Source organism: Pelodiscus sinensis, chromosome 2, assembly GCF_049634645.1.
Source record: "Pelodiscus sinensis isolate JC-2024 chromosome 2, ASM4963464v1, whole genome shotgun sequence".
NCBI classification, from domain to species: domain Eukaryota; kingdom Metazoa; phylum Chordata; order Testudines; family Trionychidae; genus Pelodiscus; species Pelodiscus sinensis.
This window is the reverse complement of record NC_134712.1, coordinates 84,300,300-84,322,084: the sequence shown is the minus strand read 5'-3', so window position 1 is coordinate 84,322,084 and position 21,785 is coordinate 84,300,300. Positions and strand designations below refer to the sequence as shown.

The following is a 21,785-nucleotide window of genomic DNA, read 5'->3' as shown; positions in this document are numbered from 1 at the left end:
TGAAGAGAACTCTACCAGGGGACCACGATATTTAAAAAGAACAATATAAGATACAAATGGGGGTTCCAATTTAGACTGTCCATAAAATGAAAGGACAAATATGTCCCTCTCAGATCCCAAAGAAAGGGAACAGATATTTATAGACACTGGAATAGATCAATCAGCTCAAGAATAATCTAAATGGCATCAAAGATATCAGTCCCACAAATCACCAACAAATCACTGGACATCAGTAAGAAAAGAGCTGGAATTGCTCAAAAACAAATACATCATGAAGATATCATGACAGAAAAGAGAAAAGAAGCAATCCAGATCCTAAATAAAAAGATTCATATATGGGCTAAGGCATTTCAATAAATAATGAATATTATTTGTATGTGGTTATGAGGATAAAAGGGTATAACTAACCAGAAGCTGAGCTCCAGAATAAATTACTCTAAAGTATACTTAATTGGTATAAAATTACAATTAATTTAGTATTTATAAGTGAACTTAATAACAAAATAAAAATCCAGATCTCCTCTACTAAAGTAAGTTTGATTTTAAAATTATCATAACCATTCCAAAATGTATATTAATTGAAGAAGGGCCATTTACGGGGGAAAGTTCTCAGAATAAGTGAGCTCAAAGATGGCATGATGAGATTATTATGATCATTGTTATAATGGGATTTGATAAGATTAGAGAAGATTTAGTTCTTAAGAATACAGATATTAAAAAAAACAAACAAAAACAAGCCCTCCAAAATGGAAGCATCATGCCCATGGAGGAAGTAATGAGAACCCAGGTTCCCACAGCTAGAGGGGACCACAAAACAGTGGTGAAATCCGAAGGAAGGAAGGAAGGAAGGAAGATAAGAGAACATTAAACAGACATTAAATATTGCTATATGTTTTAATAGGCATATTATATTAATAAAAAGTGATAGGGTTCAATTAATAATCACAGTAAATAAGACTCAGGATTAGTTTACAACAATACCAGTGTTAAGAAAAGGAAAAGCAATATACAGGTATAATGGCATTTCAAAATTACTGTGTGTAAAATGGTCCATATAAAAGGTCTCATTCAAAGAAGAGGTGCAAATACGATGGTATCTGGCTGGGAAGGGAGGGGAGGATCTTCCTGTTTCTAACAAAGAAAAATATACTGACAAGGAGCAGATTTGATACACATAGGTGATTGTAATTGTTTACATTAAAGGGGATGAACAATCAATCAAAACAGAAAAGGGATTTTTCTCACCGAAGGAGGATTTTCACAGGAAACACATTTGAAGAAAAATTATGATAAATACCTGAATATCTCTAGGACACAACTCCCACTCGTCTTTCTAAGGCAATCCAATAAAAAAGGGTTAGCAATGCTCTTTCTTAAACAATTATTTTTTATTGCTTCAGTACGAATCATAGATACAGAGATGCAATTTAATTAATGGGCTATTAAAGTAAACGTCTCATTTTAGACAAGTGATTCAAGGGAATCTTTTTTCTTAGATCAGTTATTTTAGGTACTTTGTATGCTTCAGAACATCAAAATTCTGAACTTACAGATATTTGAGAAGTGCAAAACTGCCTAAGCGCTCAGAAGATGATGTGGCAGCTCCTGAAAGACAACTTCCTGCAGCGGAAGTTGAAACTATAATTAAGTATTTAAACTACAATAAAGTTCCAGGTCTCGATGGGATTTCTAGGGAGTACTATGAAGTCCTAAATTAAGTGTTGGTCCATGTTTTAACTGGATTGTTTAATGTTATATTTCAGGGAAATGAGATTCCAGATTTACAGACAAAGGCAAAAATTGTAGTCGCTCCTAAACAATGAAAAGATCTTACCAATTGTGTATCCTGCAGACATCTTTCATTAATTTCTATGGTGCTAATATGTATGCTACTATACTAGCAAAGGGTATGTCTACATTGCTCCCTAGTTCAAACTAGAGATGCAAATGTAGGCGACTGAAATTGCTAATGAAGCGGGGATTTAAATATCCCACGCTTCATTAGCATGATCGCGCCGGCGCGTTACTCCGCTCAACAGCTGTTTCGAAAGTGAAAGTGTGTTCTGGGATGCGTTAGTTCAAACCAAGCCCCTTGGTTCGAACTAACGTTACTCCTCATTTTTGGAGTTTGGTTCGAACTAACGCATCCCAGAACACACTTTCACTTTTGAAACAGCTGTTGAGCGGAGTAACGCGCCGGCGAGATCATGCTAATGAAGCGCGGGATATTTAAATCCCCGCTTCATTAGCAATTTCGGTCGCCTACACTTGCATCCCTAGTTCGAACTAGGGAGCAATGTAGACATACCCAAACAGATTGTCATCTTGCCCATATATATTCACTTTGACCAATCTGGGTTCATTGTTGATAGTCATCTATATGATAATATTAAAAAAAAAAAAAACACCTCTGGGAAATTTGATCTATATTGTTAATTCTAGCAATTCTCCCTACACTGTGCTTTGGACACTGATAAAACCCCTCAGATGGTTGCAAAAGACATAACTCAGGTAGATTTGGATAAGGTTTAGTTATGGCAAATCAATTTTATAGTGGCATATCATTCCTATGTACTTATTCTTATTCTTGATTCTGTATTGGTTAATAGTCATCAAGTCCCTTATTTTAATGTGTCTAGGGTACAAGACATGATTTCTTGTCATACATCTACATCCCCAGTTGCTTTGGCAATGTATTCTTTAACAACAACAACAACAACAAGAAATATCCCTTAGTAAGGTGCATCAAAATGCAAATTAGTGTGCACCTGAAAATGCCTTGGTACATTTGCATGATCCAAAAGCCTCTTTAAAAATTACAGGACAATTCAATTAGAGCAGGTTTTAAGTCTCAAAATAAACAATGATAAATCTGAAACCTTAGGATTAATTTTCCCAAAAGAGTCTAATCTAACTGTTCTCAGGTATATACATTTAAATGGGTAAATGATTCTCTAAAATATTTAGGAATTAAACACCGTGAAGAAACTTAATTTTTTCAGAGCAATTACCTTCCACACTGTAGGACACAATAATAAGAGAGATGGAGGAAAGGAATAAATATTAATTTTTTTGATTAGGCAGGGTAGTGTCAGTAAACAGGGATGTCAAAGTTATTAGTTTTATTTCACTGTATTCCTGTTGGCAACCTTGATGTGATATTAAAAACCTGGAATGATACACTATTAAAATTCATCTGGAAACACAAAGAGCAAAATGTATGCTCTATAGCTCTGTATAAGTCCACAAAGTGGGGTGGACCAACATTCTCTAATTTAGCTTACTATTGTTATATATCTCAATGACAAGATGTGATCAAGTGGGTTAAAATAAGCCATCAAACACTGGGTGAAACTCAAACAACATTCCAACACTAATGTAGCTATTCATAGTAATTGCTGTACAGCAGTGGTCCCCAACCTTTTGGGGCTGCCGGGTGTCCCGGGGGCAGGGCCACACATGCACCGGGTGCCTGGGGGGCAGCACCGCACACACGCTGCGAGCCCAGCACCGTGTATGCGCCAGGTGCCCGGTGTGGGGACCATGCATGCGCCAGGTGCCTGGGGTGCAAGAATGGCTCGGGCCGGCCCTGGTCACTAGGTGGGCACACACAAATGCCTCAGCAGGCGCCGCACCGCATTGGGGACCACTGCTGTACAGTATTAAAAAGGTATTTAGGTCTCCAAAAATAAAAGAATCATCCATTCATCCAGACCACCCTAGGAAGTCTTGGATATATTTTTTAATTCCTATGGCCAAAGCTCCTCCTTTACCTCTTTTCATTAATAGTTACTAGTTTATCTTCAGGAAACAGCAATGTGACTATTCATTGTGGATAAGAGCTGAGATTACTAAATTTGGACAGCTGTTCCTCGATCATGATTTGTAATTATGTAAAATTTAAATTCATATAAAGAGATATGTAATGTAAATAATATTAAGAGCCTGTATTTTAAACATTTACAAGACAAATATTTTATTGTGAAATCGGGATACAAGGCAGCTCTACACAGACCTTTAATCATTAAAGTTCTGTATAGATGCGAGCTGAAACAACAAGTATGATGTCTGAGCTTTATACCTTTTTGACTGATGATAAGAAGACAACCAAGAAGAAAAGATAGGAGGGGGGAAGAGATAGGACATGGACACATTGATCTAGATAAGTGGATATCAGGTATGTTATCTCGTAAATGGTTACCCGACAAGATTACACTTAGGCTACATCTAGACTGCAAGCCTCTTTTGACAAAGAGCATCTAGATTACAACCAGTACCTTTGAAAAAGCAAGCCACTCTTTCTAAAGAGAGCACCCAGGCAGTCTGGATGCTCTCTTTCAAAAAAGCACAGTTTGCATTACGTAGCACCTTTTTTTGAAAGAGCACTTTCAAAAAAAGGTGTTATTCCTCGTAAAACGAGGTTTTCTGAGGTTGAAAAAACTGCCGCGTTCTTTCGATTTACTTTCGAAAGAACACGGCAACAGTTTAGATGCAGGGGAAGTTTTTTTGAAAAAAAGATCACCTTTTTCAAAAAAAAAAAAACCCTGTAGTCTAGACACACCAAAAATGAGTAATATTTACTGGGCAATGGTTAACCGGTACCTGGTTGCAGCCTCTTGACTGCAGCCCAGCTGCAGTCACAGGGCTGCTCCAGCTCTGCTGGACCCCCTGTGCAGGGCTGCCAACAGCCCCTATAGAAGGGGGAAGAGGTAGGAAAGCAGTAGCAGACCATGCAGGGGGTTTGGGAGCTGTGCCAGCAGCCCCTGCAAAGAGTGGGCCCCCTGCCAACATCCCTTTAATCGGTCAAACGCAGAGGCAGCACTGCACTTAACCATTTAACCAATTACGCAAGATTTTACATCCCTAGCGTATATATAGCTTCAATGTTTGTAGCTCATAAGGAGCTTTTTTTTTAAACGAATTACTATATAGATGACCGGTCATATGAAGAAATGGGCTATGCCTATGAAAGCTCATGATACCATCTACATGTTTTGTTAGTCTATAAAGTGCTACCAGACCATTTGTTGTTGTTTTTATATAGATAGTGTTTGACTTCAGTTAAAATCCATCATATATTTGCTGCTTTGGAAGTGCTCTGCTGGAGGGATTGCAGGGATCACATTTGGTGATTGTGTAGATCCCCCAACCTACTCACTTTATGCTCTCAACCTTTTTAAATAAAGTACCCCTTTAAAAAATTATAAGTACACCCCCTTTTCGAAAAAAAATTATAAGTACCCCGAATACGTAGTTTTTAGACACGCAATTTTTTTTCTACCATTGCAACACATTTGTTTAAACAACTTAATCGAAGCCAGGCGGGCGATGTAATGTTAGGGTGTAAAAACTACCAAAATAATAAAGCAGTGTAAAACTTGAAATAAAAATTCAGTTTTCTCCAAATTTCAATTGTGTTGATGTACCCCCCAGACTTCTCTTGAGTACCCCTAAGGGTACTTGTACCACTGGTTGAGAAACACTGCAGTAGAGGATCAACATTTTAAACAGAATGACAAATTCACTTCTTTTTTTATTACTGTTAGTAGCTATTTTCTGCATCACAATTATTGGAAAAATGTCACTCTTCCTCCTAGGAAGTTCTGTGTAATGACACAGATAAATGGGAGGATAATCCTTTCCAAATTCACACTGCTATTGTTTGTTTTAATAAACATTTAATGCCAAATTGTGCTGTCAGTAATACTAATGTAAATACAAGAGTAAATCCAATGACTTAAAAAATTCAATCTAGGTCTCAGTTCACTCATTTAATTACTTTTGGTGGAATGACTCCAGATTTACATTATAATGACTGAGAGCAGAATTTGGCCTAGCATACTCAGTAACTCTCATGTACTGAATTTCACATTTTGATAAATCTCTAAGTGTTATTGGGCCAATATTCCATAACAACTGGGATTAGTTTTGTGTCAGTTTTTAACTGACATGGTTCCAAACAGTTATGTATGGTGTAATTCATTTAAGCTTTACTAGTGTAACTATTTTTTAGTTCTAATTTTTAAAAGTATTTTTGTTGTAGCAATAAATTACAAAAAGGCTCTGATATATGTTGTCTGAATGTGAATCATCATATGTATTTCATTTACAAAGAGAGTGCAACACAGAGTTTAACCCTCCAGCTGCACGTGTAAAAAAAAAAGAGGATGATAAAAACAGGTGTTTATGGAAATCAATGTGAATATCATCGGGTACAGCAGGTCTTGTGCTACTAAATCAAATTAATTTTTTTTAAATTTAAAAGTAGCCCTGTCATTTTTCCACAATTAAGGTCCATACATTTAAAATGGAGCATCTTAAATCATAATTTTAAGCATATTATTGCATTAAAATGGAAGCACAAGGAAAAGAGATGAAAGTCCAGTGAAAGTCCACCAAATACAGTGGAGTCCGGATTATCCGACTCCCGGTAATCCGACACTCCGCTTTATCTGACCCTGCAGCTCCCAGGGACTTGTTCTTGGGAGCTGCAGGGTCGGATACATCGCAGGCGGGGACAACGGCCCCTCTTGCTGCCCCGTCACTCTCTTGGAGCAGCTGCTGTCGCTCCTGCCCGGGACAACAGGGCAGCGAGTGGGGCCGTTCTCCTGCCCCGTGCCCTGGAGCCGCTGGAAAGACGTGAAAGACATGGCAGGAGCCCCATCAGCTGCTCCTAGAGAGCACGGGGACAGTTGCTGCTGCTGCTGCCACCGCTGGGGAAGAAGTGGCCCCGGCAGCAGCAGCTGTCCCCGTGCTCTCTAGGAGCAGCTGATGGGGCTCCTGCCAGGGTCACTTCTTCCCCAGCAGCAGTCCCTATCATCCAACATACTTGGCAATCCGACCATGTGTCGGTCCCGTTTAAGTCGGATGATAGGGACTCTACTGTACGGCATTCTGAAACGATTGCATCAAGTGTTTTTTCAAAATGCTGAGGCAAGGAGCATTGGCTTACAGTCTTCTCTTGTGTGCCATTCTGTTTTTATCCCAAAATTACTCTTATTTTATCCTAATGAATAACTTATACAGTAAGTTATTGAGTATTAATTTTCAGACATTTATCATGTTGTCCTTCATTTTTCCCTAAGTATGGAAACATATGAATTTAATCTTTAATTTTCAATACAAAATTAAAATTATCGACAAACCTGTCTTTCATAAATATTTTGAGGACTTCAAAATATGTGAGCATACAGAGAGGCTCAGATAAGCAATGGAGTTACTAGCTAAAGGTATGTCTACACTACCCTCCTAGTTCGCACTAGGAGGGTAATGTAGGCATACCGCACTTGCAAATGAAGCCCGGGATTTGAATTTTTAAAACCATTTTTAAAACCCCGCTGGTTCGAGCCCCGTGCAGCGCGGCTACACGGGGCTCGAACTAGGTAGTTCGGACTAGGATTCCTATTCCGAACTACCGGTACACCTCGTTCCACGAATAGGAATCCTAGTCCGAACTACCTAGTTCGAGCCCCGTGTAGCCGCGCTGCACGGGGCTCGAACCAGCGGGGTTTTAAAAATGGCGGCTCCCCGCTTATGTAAATGAAGCCCGGGAAATTCAAATCCCGGGCTTCATTTGCAAGTGCGGTATGCCTACATTACCCTCCTAGCGCGAACTAGGAGGGTAGTGTAGACATACCCTAAGTGATTTACAATGAGGGAGCTTACCCTAGAATCATGCCTGAGTGAGTTTTTGTTAAAGGTGGTTTGAAAATGGGGTTTTACTATGTTCATAGTATTACTCCCTTTTAAGTGGGGTCCTGGACACGTTCCACCTTGGAAGAGGAATGGATGATGAAATCTGGTGTTTTGTTTGATGCAATCATATTTATTTACTAAGCATTTACCAAGTCCTTCTCCAAATTCAGGAGGAAACAAAATATAAGACGTAGCTACTTTGTTAACTGCCTCAAGCCTCTTTAGCAAGCACCAGACTCAGAACCTTACAGTAGGGCTTTTCCATGGTCACACAGTGCTTTTGGTTTACTTCCTGATCCTGAGCCTCTCCTTTGTCTGCTCTTCTTCTCTCCTCCTGACTTCCACAACGTCACTAGACTCATAGCACAGACAGACTGCATATGCACCTAGTTAGAACAACACCCAATGAAACCCTCTGCCTACTTTGTTTCTGGGCAGACTCCATTATACTTTGTTTTAGGTATGGCCCTTTAATGATCTCTTATAACTAAGTTAAATGAAGAGTTTGCTCACATATTATGAGGTTTTAACTCACTCCATAATAATGTTTATCCCAGTTCATAACAATATTATTTTTATTTTGCTGGATTTTAAAACCTGTTCTACCTTTTTATGCCCCCCAATTTGCAAATAATTGTAAGTACAACTGCTGCCATTTAGATGCTTAACTACCTAAATCACAGGTAATTAATCCTAAAAATGATACCTACCACATTGCAAATCATTGTAGGTGCTCACATGGAGCTTGTGTTACGGTCATCCTAAATATCAGGGCCAGACAATGTAATAATTGTTCTGAAAGAAACACTTTCTGTTCTGTTTGTATGCAGTAAATTCTATTGGCATAAGATGGACTGATGCACTCTATTTAAAAATTCTCCTTATCCTTCTGACCATATGGGTGAACTAAATGAATTTCAAGTTAATTATTTCTATAGAATTATTATTTAAAAAAAAATCCCTGCATCATTCAGCTACTGATGATAATGCATTCACCGATCATTTCTGTCAGCTTTATCTGCCTATTTTTCCCAGCTGCTGACAAAACTGAATAGTTGCCTCAGCAACACACTAACTCAGCCCCACTTTCGTCCAATCCATTTAGCAGCAGTTAAAGGAGAACTGCCACCTGCCTCTGTCACCAGTAGTAGGATCCAGGCCATGAAAACAAGACATGTAAAGCGAAGAGGGGCGGTTCCTACAGCCCTCTTCTTTTATATATAGAAAAGAGGAGAGAAGGAGAACAGAGTACAAAACTAAGGAGGAGAGGCTCATAAGCTGTATCAGGAGGGCCAGGACAAGTTGCTGATAGAGGAAGGCAAGAGCTGAGTGTGGGAAGGTTTGTACTGAAAGCTGAGTTGAACCAGGGTGGTTTCCTTGGCCAGGAAGAACAGATGGCTTTACCATTGTTTAGGATGGTGAGAAAGATTTTTAACTTAAAACTATGGGAGACATATTTTCCTCCTATTCCCCACAATACAAAAACAAATGGAAACCCCTGCCAGGTGTTAAAGAACAGAAATCACATTAGGGTGGAAACAAGCATGTATATTTTTACTCTCAGAAGTTATATGCTGAACAGGGGAAATAGGTGTTACAACAGAAAACGCTATGCCATCTGACTTACAAAGCAAGCCTCATACTAATCCTTACATAGACATACACTCTCCACATGCAGATTCTTCCCTGCAGAAAGGGTACTCAAACACCTGTTTGGTAGTGTTTCTTCTCTCCAATGAGGGACCTCCATGATCCAGAAATCAGTATGGGACTGGATGGGCAATGGATAGGACCCTACCAAATTCACAGTCCATTTTGGTCAATTTCATGGTCATAGGATTTTTAAAATGGTAAATTTCATGATTTCAAATATTTAAATCTGAGATTTCATGGATTTCAGCAGCAGCACAGAAATAAGGATGGCCTGGGATGGTACTGCCACTCTTATTTCTGCACTGCTGCCTGTACAGTTGGGACCTTAGTCAGCAGCTGCCACTCTCCAGGTGTTCAGCACTAAAAGCATCTATACAGAAGGGTAACTTTGGTATGGTATTGCCACCCTTACTTCTGCACTGCTTCTGGCAGGGGGCTGCCCTCAGTAAGAGTGACAATACTGTGACCCTCCTAAAATTGCTGAACTTGCAATAAGTGAAACACTGATATATTATAAAAGCAGCAGATATGAAAGGCAGCTAAAGCATGATGGTTGCTAGGAGTGGCCTTAATCACTTGAGAGAGGGGTTTTTTTGGTAAAATTTATCTCGTGAGAAAGCAGCAAATTAAGTATTTTGATATTTGAAACTGTGGTATCTCCTGTTCTCTGTGTTAACTTTGTTTCTCTCTTGCACAGCTGCCATCTTTTTCTTATCTCTTCAAAGCTTTACTTTTATTCTCCAGAAAAGAACTCAGAGAATTTGAGTTTTGAAAATGCCTGTGAACAATGCTTCAAGGAGGCAAGGAAATTTATCATATTTTTCTCCTTCTTTTAAATAGCAATACTTTCATGTGATCCAGTTAGCATTTTGCCAGTTACCAGAAACACACATTTTTGTCCTAATTGAGTAAAGGCTTGGATTTTATATAATCATAAATAATATATAAATATATAGATATACACATATAACTATGGTGGATCATCTGCCCTTCTATTTTGTTGTATCATTTAATTCTCTCTCTGGTTGACTGTAGCAATAGCCAAATGCCAAAGCATTTGATGTGTTTTCTTCTTTTCCAACAGCAGCATTTGGATACTTCCCAAGTAATTATACTAGTAATTCTGGAAACGCCTGTGGGCTTATCACAGCACTACATGTTGATGGAGTAGATCTAACTTCCTATATTACATATTCCATCAAACTCACCTTAAAAGAATTTAATAAACTTTTGTTCTGTTTCAGAATGTACTGGTTTCCAAATTCCTCAAAAGCTTTATGAATGTGTTTATGTTATGAGAAAATGGATCATTTTCCCATTTTCGTAAGCATTTTCTGCTACACTCTGAACTGGACTTTGGGCAAAGCACAGCCTAATAAATGTCTCACATGTGTACTGAATTTATTTTGTAAATTATATTTAACAACCTTATAGCATTGCTATATGTCACTTCACAGGCCATTTTCTTTTAAATCTAAGACCCATCAGTGATGCAATTACCATTTCAATTATATTTCTTTATCTTCAATTTTATGTACATTGAAATACTGGTAGATGCAACTATCTTCAATACCACTTGGCAGTTTAAAAACCCCCACAAGATTTTCTGATTTATGAAATCATCCCTCTCTGATCCCAAATAAATTAGCAAGATGATAAAAACAATGCCTTCATTTAACGATGCAGGAAAAATAAATACATAGCTATATATTTATATACTTGTCTTAAAACCCTAATTACTGTAACAGTTGCTTCAAAGCTAGGACAGCTGCATTTCTTCACAACAATAGGCTTGCAGAAACATCTCAAAGATTAAACACACAATGGAGACATGCAGCGGAGTTGTTTTACAAACATGGATGTAAGTGTGTAAGTCTTTGGTGCCAAGCACATAACTTAATTCAATGTATGTAGTAGCTGAACAGAAAAATAAAACAGAGAACCCTACACTATGGTAAACAAACTACGAGTAGAAAATGAAGAAGACATGAAGGGAAAACGAAACAAAGAAAATGAGACTGAAATGTGCAAGATGACTTGTCGGTACTTGAATGTCTGACCTGTTAGCTGGTCGTCACCTGCAGCAGGGGCGATGCGAATGTATGGTGTTGTAAGCTGAGTCACGATTATCGCAGCTAAGGCAAAGGAAGATTTCCAGGTCAGCATGCATGAGGAAAAAAAAGCCAGACTGAAGCTATGCTAGCAAGAAGAATCTTGGTCAATATTATTGTCTCAACGTCTTACCAAAAAAACACAAACAAACAAACAAACAAACAGAAAACACAGAAGCTCCTCTTCCATTTTTCTTAATTTGTTAGTTTTGTTATTCTGTAATATTAATAAACTTCTGTAGGTAACCTTCATCCAGATAGAGGAAAAAATTGACTATTTAGAAGTAACAAATGTGATTAACAAAAGACTGAGGCTTGGCTCCATTGGCTGCATAATTGGATATAATCTGCAAAAATTCAGTCCTCTTTCAGATTACCCCAAACTTAATTTACCACTGACTTCTCTTTTGCATTTTAAATTTTCACCAATGCATTTTTCCTATTTATTTTAAAACATCATTTTCCTAGATAATATTTTTCAACCATAGTTAATACAGATTGTTTCCCAAGTCTTCCTGATAGAGGTACTGATTTTGCAAATGTAAACACTTATACATGCAAGCAGTACTACTGACTTTTCACATGCTTAAGTTAAACACGTGTGACTGTTTGCCAGGTTGGGCCTAAACAAGTTTATATTCTCCAACCAAGACAATGAAAGGTCAAAGTAGAATTGCCTACACACCTAAAGTATCCTGACTCTCCTTCACATAATCATAGAAACACATGGCTGGAAGGGTCCTCAAGAGGTTATGGATATAGGCTCCCTGCACAGAGGTAGGATGAACTATATCTAAACTTTTCCTGGTAGGTGTTTATTTTTGCAGGGTAGTACCAATAGATCAGCATTATTGTGGTTCACAATTAAATTTTATGATTTTCTTGTTTGCTAAAAATGCTATGGTTCTCTTTAAACGGTTAAACAGATTAAGACATTCTTAAAAAAATTAAAAGGTCAGATCCAACATGATGCAGCTGGAAAATGATGGAAAGAAAAAATATTGGAAAATTAAGGACAAGATTATATGAAAGATCACTAATTTACATAGAACAGCCTGGGTGCTATTAGAAATGTGGCAACGAGTGAGGAAAATAGATCATCTACCATCTGCAGACAATTAAACTCAAAACTGCTGCTGCATAATATTTTGAAATACCCCTCTGCAACACTGAAACACAGTGTTGTTAGTAGCTGCTAAAGTACTGATGCTATTGTGTTTAAAATATTATAATAGCTTTTTCACTGTCATAATTAATGAAAGCCTCCCAATGTTTCAAGAGCAGAATAATAACCTCTCTTTCTATTTGGTCTGAGAATTGGAGCCCTAGGAGATGCCAAAATGGTCTCTATTAAGACATTGTAACAAGTCATATCAGGAAATACATTCTTAACATAATCAAGAATCACCTCAGAGTTGACAATTGCATCGTTAGCATGTTTCAGTGGTTTCCAATGTTCTCTTCAAAGATTTTATCATCATTTAATTTAAACAAAGAGTAGATATGAAAGCCATTTTTGTCACCTGTATGAAAATTTATCATGTTTTTATTTTAATTATCTTAACTCATATAGGAGACAACCCTTTGGGTCCCCATATTAGTATGCATATTAAACATTCATAAAAATAGCCTTATTTTGCAGCTCCAGAAAACCCTCCATCAAATTCATATAAAAAAATATGGAGCCCAATCCATCTCCCAGCAAACTCAGTGGCAGGACTCCACTTGATTTCAAAAGTAGCAGACCTGGAGGGCCCTTTCAGTTAAACAGAACCCAGTATGCTGATCTTTAAATATCAGTAGTATCAGTGCAGTCGGGATTTTTATATGATCTCTGAAAGTCATATTTAATATAGGTTTCATTTGCAAAGAGCTAATGCTTACAATACAAGATGTTTATTTCCAATGTTATTAACTGAGTATTTAAAATAATGGAATTATAAAATATTATCCAGATTAAGACACTGAATCTGCATTGGCATACACATGTGTATACAGGAGTAAGGCCATATTTTGTAGCAGAAAGCATTCAAGAAAAAGAGTATTTTCTAAACAAGATGTTTTCTTCTCCTGTTTATGACGACATTTCAATAATTCTGCAGAAATTATCCTAAGAGGTAGTAAGCACATTGGCTCTGATCAAGCAAAGCAGCTGAACACATGATACATTTAAGTACATGGACTGCCCCATTGGCTTCATTCTGGACTACATGTACTTAAAGTTAAGTCCTTAATTGAGTGCTTTCCTGGATTGGGCAAGAATACTCTGCATCTTGCAGTTTTGAGCTCCACCCCCTGTTAAAAAAGAGAGAGAAAAGCATCCACTATACCATGGATTAACTAAATCCATGCTGAAGTAAAATTCTGGATGCCTCCTATGGGTGCAGACTAGAGCCCTGCATGGATATAAAATTGGTATCCACAGTTGCATATGCAAAGATGATGTGCCGATATAAAGCGGATATCCACAAATTTGCAGGGTTGTGGATATAAAATTTGATTCTGCATTCACAAAAGTAAGCAGAGGATGTATGCATTCACATCCATGGATAAGAAATGGATATCTGCAGATCTGAAGGGTTCTAGTGCAGACTTCAAAACTTTCTGATTATTCCTTGATAAATCAGGTGGCTTTACCAAGACCAGTTGGCTCAGCTGACCAGAAGGTTACCAGGAGTAATTAAAATTTGGAGAAGAATGTTGAGATGCTCCCTGAAAACCTTAAATTGTATGAAGTGGTGGAATTTAGAAGCAAACCAGCAACTGGCTGCACTGCAAAGCTACTGTGTTTCATAGGACACACTCTATGATATAAGGTCAGATTCAGCAAAACACTGAAGTATGAGCTTAAATTTAAAGCACAAGTGCCAGTTTAGTCAACGGGACTATTGAGGGTACTAACTGTAAATGGCTGCAACATTAGGTCTCAATTTAGAAACACATTCTGATACTTGTATTTATGACAAAAGGTTGCAAAGATTTGCTCCATCAAATTTCAGTCCACAAGGATGATTTCAGTCCAAAACACAAATGCTTTGGAAAGATAGGAATCTGAGGTGCGGTTATGTAAAGAATCAGTTATGATGGAGGATCAGTGTTGGAATGGAATGTGCTGTATTGTAAATAATTTGGGGCTGTTGTGGGGGTCACAAATCATGCTACCCCTAAATGTGGGAACTGTAAAATATGACACCAGTGTTTGCAGGAGATACACCATCACTGTAAGGGGTCTCTGAGAAACAAGCCTTCCCCCTTCCAGAGTTGAATGAACGGAGTTGGGGAGGAAAGGCTAAAGGGCTTGAGTCAGCCTGCCTCATGCCTGCCAGGTGTGAGCTGTAAGACTGGCCCAACCTGCCTCTTTTCCCCCTTTTGATTTAAGGACAGACCTGAGGAGTCTTTTTGCTAGTCCAGTGGAAGCTGGAATTGTTTGCCAGCCTAGGTGATAGCTAAAGAGTTGAAATCACTAAGATATGAAATCACTGGTTTGGCCAGGAGCCAAACCCATTGCAGCCAGCGGAGCAGCTGGTGGGAATGACCAGCAGATGGCCGATAGGAGCGGCGGCAGGTGACCAGCAGAGCAGTCGGTGGGAGTGGCCGGTGGAGCGGAACAAGACAGCTGTTGGAATGTGGCGGAGTGGCTCGTGGTAAATGCGCAGCAGAATTATATGGAGAGGGGGCACTGTAGGCCTCGGACCCCATAAGGTTCCTCTATCAACCCTCCTGCCCCCCTTTCCAACCAGGTGAGAGGTAGAACCCTGCAGGTGAACTTTTGGACTCTGTGCAGCACTGACCAGGGACAGAGACTTTTGGGGTGTCGGACTCTGGGAGATTTTGGGCTGCTGGACTCCTGGGGTGTTGGACTTTGCTCATGGTTTGGGCGATGAACTCTGTTTGTGGTATTTTCCCAAGTTAATGCCATGTGACTTCTCTCTCTGTTTAATTAAATGTTTCTTTTCTACACTCAGATTCAGTCCTTGCGAGTGGGGAAGCATTGCCTCGCAGAGGCACCCATGGGTGTGTGAATTTCCCAGACTACTGGGTGGGGGCTCGAGCCAGTTCTGTGTGAGATGGATGCCTAGATATTGAACCCGGCACTGGATGCTGCCGGGCCTACCCGGCAGAAGGGTTTTACACGTATATCAACACAACCACACAACATAGCTATAATTGTCTAATATCTGCATTTTACATATATTAAAATAATCACAACATTGGGGGTTAGGTTGTATAGTTACAAGCAGCGTAAAGCTTCATTTCCCCAGGGAGAGCTTGGTCAGAGAGTAGGGGAAATGTGCATGTTGCATTAGCCCTATGGATGGTTCACCCAGCTCGTCAGTGTATGGTCAACCAATTCAGCAGACAAATATAGAGAGGGATGAGCTTGGAGCAACAGCCCAGCATCTTTCTCCATTGCAGATGAAGACATGTGCATCTTCTGCTATTCTCCTTAGCACTTGTGGGAAATGCAATGCAAAAGGCTCACTTTGCCAGATTCAGTCACAATCTGATCTTTAAACTATAGATAAAACATGATAAACACATGTCAAATATATATACCAGAGCCTGCATGTCATTTTGAAACTGGCCTGTATTATATCACACATTTATTGGCACATTAAACAATGCTTCATGGCAACACCTCATTAAAATTTGGAACATTTAGGATTGTAAAGCCCAACTTGGGGAATTCTTGTTTCAAAGTTCTCACATCTCATCTCTTTGATAATCTTATAGGCTCAACAATGGCATCATAACGTACTCCGAAATAGGTTTTCAAATCAAAACAAACTGATGTGTATTTAAAATAACAGCTCCATTTTCTCACTTCTCCTTTCCAAAGAGGTTACTTTGAAATGGTTGGTTGCTATGAAAGTTATTTTCATTGCACAAACCCTCCTCTCAACATGAGCTTCACAAATATTCAATCAAGTGGTCCAAATGATTGCACATTCACTAATGATTAAGAATAAACATTTCCAAATAATCTTTAAAAACTTGTTTTGCAATAAAAACATTTATCTAATCGTTCAACATGATTTGAAACATAAAAATCAATTGCTGAACCCATTTATGCTACTGGAGAATAGTGTAATGTTTCACTTTCCATTAAAATTCATCTGTTGTTCTACATTTCTTCAGATTATAGTGAAGATATTTGAAAGCTGGTTATTACTTACTACGCAATGGGCTTAATCACTTGAAAATTATGGATATCTCCAAATATTTGGGAAACAGATGAGAAAAGTGAGCATAATTCTATTTATAATATTAGAGCCCACCCTCAGCATAAGTTTTGAGGCACAGATGTGAGGTACAACATGCTGATATTTATGTTACTTCAAAATAATAAGGGTCTCATATAACTTGTCTAGTATGGCAAAAGAAGAACACCTGTGGTTGCTGGACTATAAAATCTCTGTATGTTGATTCTGCATTGCAACCAGGACGTTTCATTGTGCTAAACTACATAAGGTTACGTTGAGTCACTTACCCTGAGATGTGCAATCCTCCAAAAATGGATTATGACCATTATGAAATATTTTTACTGAAGTCTTTCCCCTAGGCCACTCCAGAACTCATTCCATCTTCCTGCCTTCCTAATGGGGCAACTGGTGCTGGCTGTGAAATCACTCCCCGGGTGGGTGTTGCTTAAGCCCACAACCCTGGGGTCCCCAGACCAATGCCCTCTCCCCAGGCCAATCTAAAAGGCATCCCAGCTCCCTACCTTTTGAGGAGTCCCTTATCCTGCTTTCCTAATGTTCAGGCATCCAAATTGGAAGGCAACATTTCCCTTCTCTTTTCTATCCCTCACCTCCGAATTTCCTACCCCAAATTTTCTTCCAGACATGTCTTGTCATCCAGTTGAGGTACAAATGAAACATGGTAACACTCTGATGGACACAAACCATTCCCAGTCTCCAAAGTTAAAGCCTATCACCTCAGCAGTATAACTAGGGGACTACGATTACAACTATTGCTGTCTGAACTTTTCTGACCTACTAGACAGCACAATGTACTGGCACTGCAGTATAAAGAGTGGGTGTGCCAAACCTGACACCTCCACTTTCTTTTACAAAACAATTAAAATAAGAGAACTGCTTCAAAGGAATTGGTAATTTTTCATTATTTATATCTATAAGTGGGTACTCTTCTATTTGCACTTTACCAGTCTTAATACACACACACACACACACACACACACACACACACACACACACACACACACACACACACACACAAATATATATACAAAATACTTATGATGAGATCATATAAAAACCACAAAGTATGTTTAAAAGGAAAACTTGTTCATGTAGGCAACTAAAAATGCATAATATATTTGTGCATTTGTAGAAAACCTCATAAGTCTTTGTTAGACATACAAGAGAGTGACAAGTGTAGAGATGTCTTTTAGCCAAGTTAACATTTTTGGAGGTATACAAAAATACATGAAAGAAAGACCAACAGATTTAAATCCAGAAAAATCGACACAATTTAATCATACCTTTTGTGGCCACCCTGACGCAGTCAATTTTGGTTTCCTGTGTTAAATAAAGAGGAAAAAAGGTCATTTCTTGTGCAGTATCCAAAACAAAGCAAGCCCGCCTATCGTTCTATTTTTAAACTGTTGATAAGATCTAAGGAAACTGACCATTCTCTTTGCTTGATTATACATTTAACAGTCTCCAAAATTATTCCAATGTACTTTTTTGTGTTATGGACAACTAAAACACAATGCACTTGGTCATGTGCCATAAATATTTCACTTGACATTCACTAGAAGATTAAATAAATATATAGGACATGAAGTATGTGTAGTATTTTTTCTCTGGTGATTCACTGACCTTGGAAATGTCTTCTTTTTCTAAGTACAGTACTAAGCACAATACTAGACAATTTAAGAAAGAAAATAAGCAGTGGTGTTCACATTTCTATACTGCCAATGTACTGAGAAAGAGTGGTCATTATGGTATCTGGCAGAAAACATTTCTAGGCTGTCAATGGAGACAGCCATGGCTTATCAAGAATTGAAGGGTATGTCTACCCAGGAAATGGAAAACAATTCCAGGAAGAATCAGCCTGATGAAACGTGATCTGCAAGGGTCTTTGTACATACTTTTCATTTCAGTTCCATCTACTTATTTTTCTTTTAGTGTTTGGGGAGGGGAGAGTGTTTCTAACTCAGTCAAGACAAGCAAAAGTGAAAATGAAAATTCAGACGATTGTAAGCCAAGATAACGTGATTAGACTGGCCAAGAATACATATTCTATTAAAGAAAAATCAACTTTAGTTTGAACTTAACTGAAGTAGCTACTGCATTTTCCTCTCAAAAACAGATACACATGTCAACTTAAGGAAGCATAATATGAAAATAAAGCAAAATGGTGGTAGTAATGGCAATGATGCACTATTAGGTTCACTCTCTATTCCTCCTTTTCATTTTCTGTAGTCTTTAATAATCATGCAACACTGATTGGGAAAACTGTTATTTTTTAAAATTCACCTTGTTAAATTGCATGGTTTCTTCATTTTCTCATTAGCAACGACACTGAACAACACACAATCCAAAAAGCAATGATCCATTTACACACTAATATTGCATAAAACAATACTTGTCATAAGACTTACCCCATTGGCTCTGCTAGCAGCTTGGAAATAAATGCTGTAGCTTTTATGAGGTAGAAGAGGAGTATTCCAGAAGCCATTGTAGGTTTTGTTATCACCAACGGTAAAAGGCTGAGCAGCTTGAAGACTGTTGGCTGGAAACTCTGCAGAAAAGTAGTACTGAGAGTTCAAAAGCGAAGCGTTCTGGGAGTGAATGGGCACTGGGTAGCATTTCAGGATTTCAGTTGTCTTTTTAGTCCTACGAGGACGCTCTTCCTCAACAACTATTTGATAGACACTAAAAAATTGGAAAAGAAAGAATGAGAGAAAATATGAGTTATTTCAAGACATCTGAATAAGCCAATTCACTCTGAAATCACATCAGCACACCAACAAATACTTATGGAAAAGCTGATGACAGCTGAAGGCAAAGGCTATAGTATAAAAACACACTGTCAATACTCAGGTCTAGAAATTTATAGTACACATACTTTTTTTCTCCAAATAACCTCATTTCTCGTTGGAAAATAAAACTGGCTGTGAATTTCTAATACGTTTTATATGACAAATAATGTAGAATAATTCCTTGCTGGAACACTTTTATATAGAAAAAACATATTTGATCAGTTATAAAATGCTGACCAAGTATTATTTTGTTTTAAAAAAGTAGATAAGAGGTTGTGGATTCAATCCCTTAACCCAGGGGTTCTCAAACTTTGTGATACCGCGACCCCCCTCTAAGTTGCTCGCAACCTCCTGGGGGATCGGGACCCAAGTTTGAGAAACACAGCCTTAACCTGTTAATAGTTGTGCTTTTTTCCAAGCAAATTTAGACAAAGAAATAGGAAAAAAATTAATCATGGAATTAGATTTGCTTAACTGTTGGCATTACAATTGTTTATTAAATAAACAATAACGTGAAATCTGTTTAAAGTTTTGATAGCAGATCATTCAGCAAAAAAAATACAATTTTAGGGTGAAAATACAAAAGTTATTTTATATGTATTTTGTTAGTGATATTTGAAGTTTGGTAACTCTGATAACACTGAAGAAACAGAAATTCCATTCATTAATTCAAAACAAAAAAAATACTAAATAGTCTGCCTAACTCTGCATAAAATTTCTGTTAATAGTGAGTACATAAACTCTCAATTGTACAGTCATCATAATCCTGTTTAAAGATAAGCATGTGTTTAAATCCATCTGTATTCTGTAAAGCAGGTAAATGTGTGCTGAAGAGCTTTGCTGAATCAGAGCCTAGAAGAAACTGCTTCCCCTTCTTTCTCAAATGTAAAAAACTTCCATAGATGTTCAAACAGGAAGCAAGAAAATATTATTTTCAAATATACATAAAATTAGTGAAATCATAACATTCTCGTAATTGTGTCAAAATAGTGAGACAGTGCTTCCAGATTTCATGAGTGGGAAACCCATCTCCCTAATGAGGATTTGGTTATAACTTCATTGGTTCCCTGGAGACTAGTGACTCTTGATCATTATTCATATTCTTGAGAAGGAGAGTGATCACAGATTGCAGGAAGGGAGTTGGTAAGGGTATTTTGGGGTAGCTAAAATGTAATAATTGAACACATTTTCTTCTGTCATTTGTACATGTGAACAAATTAATTACATTTCAAGTATGCTATTACTAAGAACTGCATAGTATGTATACTTTTGGAGGATACAGTCTCCCTGATAAATTAAGATACCATGTTTTGTTCTGATTATTATTATTTGCGTTCCTATAGTACTGAAGGTTCCTAGTAATGAACTAGATCCCCATTGTGTTAGGTGCTGTCCCTGTCCCAAACAGCTGACTACTAGACTAAAACCAGATTTTTTCCCCCCCTGCAAACATCTGTACTGGACCTCCAAAGGATTTCTACTTCTAGCTGGTCATATTGTAATCCGAGTTATGTGATTTTAAAATCTTGCTCTTCCCCCTAACTTAAATTATGACGTGATTTAGTCAAGGACTGAATAGAGACATATCTTGGATGGACCGTTATATTCAACAGCAAAATGACATCAAAAGCTATGTATCAGAAACGTATAGCCCACTCTATTAGCCTCATTTAGCATGGACATTTTAATTGACAGGATTTCCTCCTCCCCTCCATCTCCTCTTTTTCTGCTTTATATTTGGCCTAGTGTGACTCTTGTTCCATATTGTCATCTGAAGAAGTGGGTTGTGCCCACGAAAGCTCATGAGACTATCTATATTTTTTGTTAGTCTCTAAGGGTGCATCAACACAGCACCCTCAACTCAAAATAAGATACGCATTTTGCGCTATGCAAATTGCATATCTTATTTTGAATCTATTTAAAATAGCTTATTTTGAAATTTGGCTCATCTATACAGGGCCAAATTTTGAAATAACACACTATTTTGAGCCATCACTTATCCCTCGTGCAATGAGGTTCACTGGGATGGTGAAATAGCACACTCATTATTTCAAAAAATATTTCTAAATAACAGGTGGCTTGTGTAGACGCAGGGTAGCTACTTCAGGGTATCAAGATATCCCAAAATAGCTGTGCAGAATAGACACACCCTAAGGTGCTACAGGACCACTTGTTTTTTAAGCTTTTTCTTTTAGCAACTGATATATTACGAGTTTCTACAGTTAGAGAGCATTGCTTTGTGCTACTTGAAAGTTAAAAATCCATGCCTTATACTATTTCAAAAGGAAAGAATCCATGATTCTCAATGATGGCTG

At 38.0% G+C, this 21,785-nt stretch overlaps 1 protein-coding gene and 1 long non-coding RNA gene across 12 annotated transcripts in view; one reads left to right on the top strand and one right to left on the bottom strand.

Moving 5' to 3' along the window:
* Positions 1–21,785, bottom strand: part of PTPRM (protein tyrosine phosphatase receptor type M) — a 690,600-nt gene that overhangs the window by 243,609 nt on the left and 425,206 nt on the right. For 6 of the 11 annotated variants that reach the window (XM_075920958.1, XM_075920953.1, XM_075920954.1 and 3 more), the window contains exons 12-14: positions 19,090–19,363; positions 17,965–18,001; positions 11,409–11,483 (exon numbers count right to left, since the gene is read on the bottom strand). In XM_075920958.1, coding sequence (XP_075777073.1) covers positions 11,409–11,483; positions 17,965–18,001; positions 19,090–19,363 — 386 coding nt within the window. The remainder of the gene's footprint in view (positions 1–11,408; positions 11,484–17,964; positions 18,002–19,089; positions 19,364–21,785) is intronic. The other 5 variants (XM_075920962.1, XM_075920957.1, XM_075920963.1 and 2 more) reach the window with 1 other exon arrangement.
* Positions 1–21,785, top strand: part of LOC142827118 (uncharacterized) — a 56,734-nt gene that overhangs the window by 12,160 nt on the left and 22,789 nt on the right. The window lies entirely within an intron of this gene.